The 637-nt window shown below is 60.9% G+C and overlaps 1 protein-coding gene across 1 annotated transcript in view; it reads left to right on the top strand.

Moving 5' to 3' along the window:
* The window catches only part of LOC104498100 (sperm mitochondrial-associated cysteine-rich protein-like), a gene marked incomplete at its 5' end in the record, with an annotated part of 603 nt that extends 384 nt beyond the window's left edge, over nucleotides 1-219 (top strand). Inside the window, one exon of the mRNA XM_010141437.1 lies at nucleotides 9-219. Within this exon, the coding sequence (XP_010139739.1) occupies nucleotides 9-219 (211 nt within the window). The remainder of the gene's footprint in view (nucleotides 1-8) is intronic.
* Between the last annotated feature and the right edge of the window lie 418 nt (nucleotides 220-637).

Raw genomic sequence — 637 nt, 5'->3', positions numbered from 1 at the left:
CCCCGCCCCCCTTTGCCCCCCCCCCCCCTGCCACTGCAGCATCGCTGCCCCCGCATCCCGTGCTGCCACCCGCCCATCCAGAGCTGCCACCCGCCCATCCAGAGCTGCTGCCCCCCTGTCCAGTGCTGCTGCCCTGCAGTTGTGCCCCTGCTGCCGTATCCCAGCCAGCACCAGCAAAAGCAGGTCACCCTCTTGCCACCCTGTCTGCAGAAGAAATGAGCATAGAGTCAGCAAGGTGCCGGGACTCCTCCTCAGCACGTACCCACATGCTGCTCAGCGTGGGAGATGATTTGCTGCTCACCCCAACTGATGCTCCCACCTCCGCTTTGGGCAGGACGCGATGTCACGGTGGCTGGTGGCTCATTGCTGCTCTTTGCACACTGGTTTCAGGCTCTGCAGTCCCTTGCTTGGCCCCAGACCTGACATTTCAAACTCCCAGGGTCCTCCCCTGCCACTGAATCGGCTTTTTAACCCCACTGTGCTCTTCCTCATGGCAGAGCAGCCATTTCTCCCTTCCTCTGAGAAGGTAAGATGGAGAAACAGCATGGAAGGAACCAGAGCAAGGACGGGGGAGGAACCTGCCGTGGCTTCACCTTCTGCCATGGATGGGTTCAGGACACCGATCTTAAGGTTGTGG

This window comes from Buceros rhinoceros, unplaced genomic scaffold (assembly GCF_000710305.1).
Source record: "Buceros rhinoceros silvestris isolate BGI_N320 unplaced genomic scaffold, ASM71030v1 scaffold7828, whole genome shotgun sequence".
Classification (NCBI taxonomy): domain Eukaryota; kingdom Metazoa; phylum Chordata; class Aves; order Bucerotiformes; family Bucerotidae; genus Buceros; species Buceros rhinoceros.
Note: the sequence above shows the minus strand (reverse complement) of the source record. Positions and strands in the feature narration are given on the sequence as shown.